At 35.2% G+C, this 2,943-nt stretch overlaps 1 protein-coding gene across 1 annotated transcript; it reads right to left on the bottom strand.

Moving 5' to 3' along the window:
* Positions 1–243: 243 nt before the first annotated feature.
* Positions 244–2,020, bottom strand: LOC104883984 (UDP-glycosyltransferase 90A1). The gene has a single exon (XM_010668568.4). It carries the CDS (start codon positions 1,917–1,919, stop codon positions 456–458), a length of 1,464 nt encoding a protein of 487 aa, XP_010666870.1. The 5' UTR covers positions 1,920–2,020; the 3' UTR covers positions 244–455.
* Positions 2,021–2,943: the final 923 nt, after the last annotated feature.

The raw sequence follows: 2,943 nt of genomic DNA, 5'->3' as shown, positions 1-2,943 counted from the left end.
CGTTGTTTATAGTGACGACTTATTCTGATACTTAGAGTAGCGATTTTACTTAAGTTGAAAAAATAACATTTCGCGTGTTGTCATATGTGGACTTTGGAAATTAATACTTTTTTAGCATTATTTTAAAAAAAATTCTTAATTATAAAATATTGATGAAAATACACATCTTGTTGCCGGACTCTGGCCAAAATGTCAACTTTTCAATCATTGACGTTCACATTGAAAGAGTGAATAATTCACACATTAACAATTCTGAAATTTTGACTTCTTTTCTGCTTCTTTTCATTAAACGATTCTTTAACGGAAGCACTTCCCATTGTAATTCCGAAACTGTTCACAAGAATTCTAGTAACAAGCAGACAATATACTGTCCAAGAAACAATAAAAAAGAACTTAGCTAGCCAAGCATCACAATCAAGAAAAAACGAAGGGAATTATTAGAGTTGGCTTTGCATTTAAATATCCATTGTTTTTTGGTCTTTCATCACATGTTTGATCCACCCTATCTCTAACTCATTCAATAAGGTATCTAGATTACCCCACGATGATCCTCCCTCTTCCACTGATTTTTTTGCAACTTCACTTAACTTTTTCACATTCATCCTCACCTTCTTTCCCATCTCCCCTTCCATTAATTCCTTAACCATCTTACTTAGGCCTTCCCATTTAACAAATCCTCTTGGTAATCCATCACAAGTTTCAACTCTTAATCCCACATTAATCTCTTCATCCACCATTTTTGCATTCAAATGTTGCTCCGCCATCATTGGCCATGCCAAGATCGGTACGCCGGCGCATATGCTCTCGAGTGCCGAGTTCCACCCACAATGACTCAAAAATCCTTGTACACTCTCATGTGCAAGAATCTCTCTTTGTTCTACCCACCCTCTTACAATCAACCCTTGTTCTTTTGTTCTCTCCTCAAACCCTTCCATAACATTTTCCTGTTTTGATTTTATCCTTAAAACCCACAAAAAAAGTACACCTGATTTCTCCAACCCAATTGCAATTTCCTTCAATTGTTCATCTGATATCTCAGCTTGTGAACCAAATGCAACGTACAAAACAGGCTTGCCTTCGGATTGCTTTTTGTCTAACCATCTGATCCAAAGCGGCTTCTCCGACCTCTCTAACGTTGGCTTGTCGGCCATACAAAACGGCCCGACACACCAGGATTTTATCGGTTGTGTTGAGTTGCTGTAATCTATAAATGGCTGCTCAAGTTCGTAGAAACTATTAACCACCATACCATTACACGTTGAAACTGATTTACCACACTTCATAAGAAAATCAGACACCTGGCTCTGGCTGTCAAACTTCATCATAAATGTGGGATCAAAATCATATTTACTCAACTTAATTCGAGGAAAATCTGGAACTTGGATCAACTCATCATTTGAATTAAGCCTTGAAAGAAGCCCATTTTGACTCACAATCATTGAAATAGTAGAAGCATACATGTTCATACCATAGAAAACTAATCTTGTGATATTGAACTGAGAAGCTGATTCATGAGTCCAGTAAAGGAAACCATCAGATATGAGAAATGAAATGGGATTCTGAGACTTTTGAATGTATTCAAGGGCGGTTTCGAAGAGAGGTTGAAGTTTTGCGGTGGCTAAAGCGAAAGAGTGGAAAAGGGATATAGAAGGGAGTTGATCAGTGCTTTCAACTCCGGCTGGGATGTCGTCGGTCGTGGAGAAAGGAAGGGAGATAGTGTTGATAGTGTTAGGTGGGAGAGAGGATAGAGAGGCTAAGATGAAAGGTTCATTAGCTGGAGTTGTGAAAATGGTGAAAGTTGCTTGAGGACGGTGGTTGTGGATGAGTTTTGTTAAATGTAGAATAGGGATTGTGTGGCCTTTTGACATGAAGGGAAATAATCCAATATGTAAATGTTTTGGAGAAGTTGATTGTGCCATTCTCAAACCTCTCAAGTATCTGATTTGAATGTAAGATGGATTATGTGAAGCTAACGTATATAAATAAGGGTATTGTATGTGGTTATATCATGTATGCAGTATGCATGCGCATTAGGAGTCCTGGTCCACTGCGCATTACCCTACCATAAATAAGTTTACGGCTTGAAGTAGATCATAAGAAATAAGAGTAATAATAATGTCAATAAATTTTGTATTCGCATAGAATGTAGTATTATATGTTCATGTCAATATCTATACAAATATATTAAAAGGCGTGCGAAAATAAGAAACTGTGCCACGTGGCGCTCTCCCAAGGGAGTTTTAGTTCATGTAATCCATGTACAATAAAAGAATTAAGAAATTGCATAATATAGGATTTGATCACGAGACCTCAAGTACTTATACTAAAGTTCTAACCACTAGGCTAAGTTGTATTTAGTGTTATTATGATATAGTATTAAATTAATAAATGAAATTTTTTCTTACCCGGAGCATAACCCGGGCTTACTAACTAGTTTAAACTTAAAAGTATGCTTGTCCATCCTATGGTCCCTAAATTTATGATTTGATTCATAAAATTATATTACCACGTGTAATCTTGAGTGGAGATGAAACTTTATGAAATTCTATTACCATAATATATACAAGTAGAAGATGTTTTTTTTGTTTGTTTTATAATTAGGTTTTGGATCCGTGTATAAATGCACGGAAATTTTTTAGTATAACAAGAATGCTTATATACTAGTTACATTGAAAACGTATAGACGATTATTTACGTCTACTTGATCAAAGACTTTGTTTTTAAGAGAAATACACTTTTGTATTAATTATAAAGTTGTTTAGCGAATACATGATACTGATATGCTTTGGAGGACTTTTTCTAGAGTAAAACATAATTTATTAATCTACTTCATTCGTTCTTTTTCTATTGCAAAAATGATATATTATTATACTATTTATTCACCATCGTACCCTTTCACCATTGTATTGTGATTTTTATGTAAGAAAAAATAGAGTCATGTAG

Source organism: Beta vulgaris, chromosome 2, assembly GCF_026745355.1.
Source record: "Beta vulgaris subsp. vulgaris cultivar EL10 chromosome 2, EL10.2, whole genome shotgun sequence".
NCBI classification, from domain to species: Eukaryota; Viridiplantae; Streptophyta; class Magnoliopsida; order Caryophyllales; family Amaranthaceae; genus Beta; species Beta vulgaris.
This window is presented reverse-complemented; position numbering and strand designations above follow the sequence as displayed.

Bases quoted from the DNA above. Each gene is read 5' to 3' on its own strand.
- LOC104883984 (XM_010668568.4), bottom strand. From the start codon at position 1,919: ATGGCACAATCAACTTCTCCAAAACATTTACATATTGGATTATTTCCC.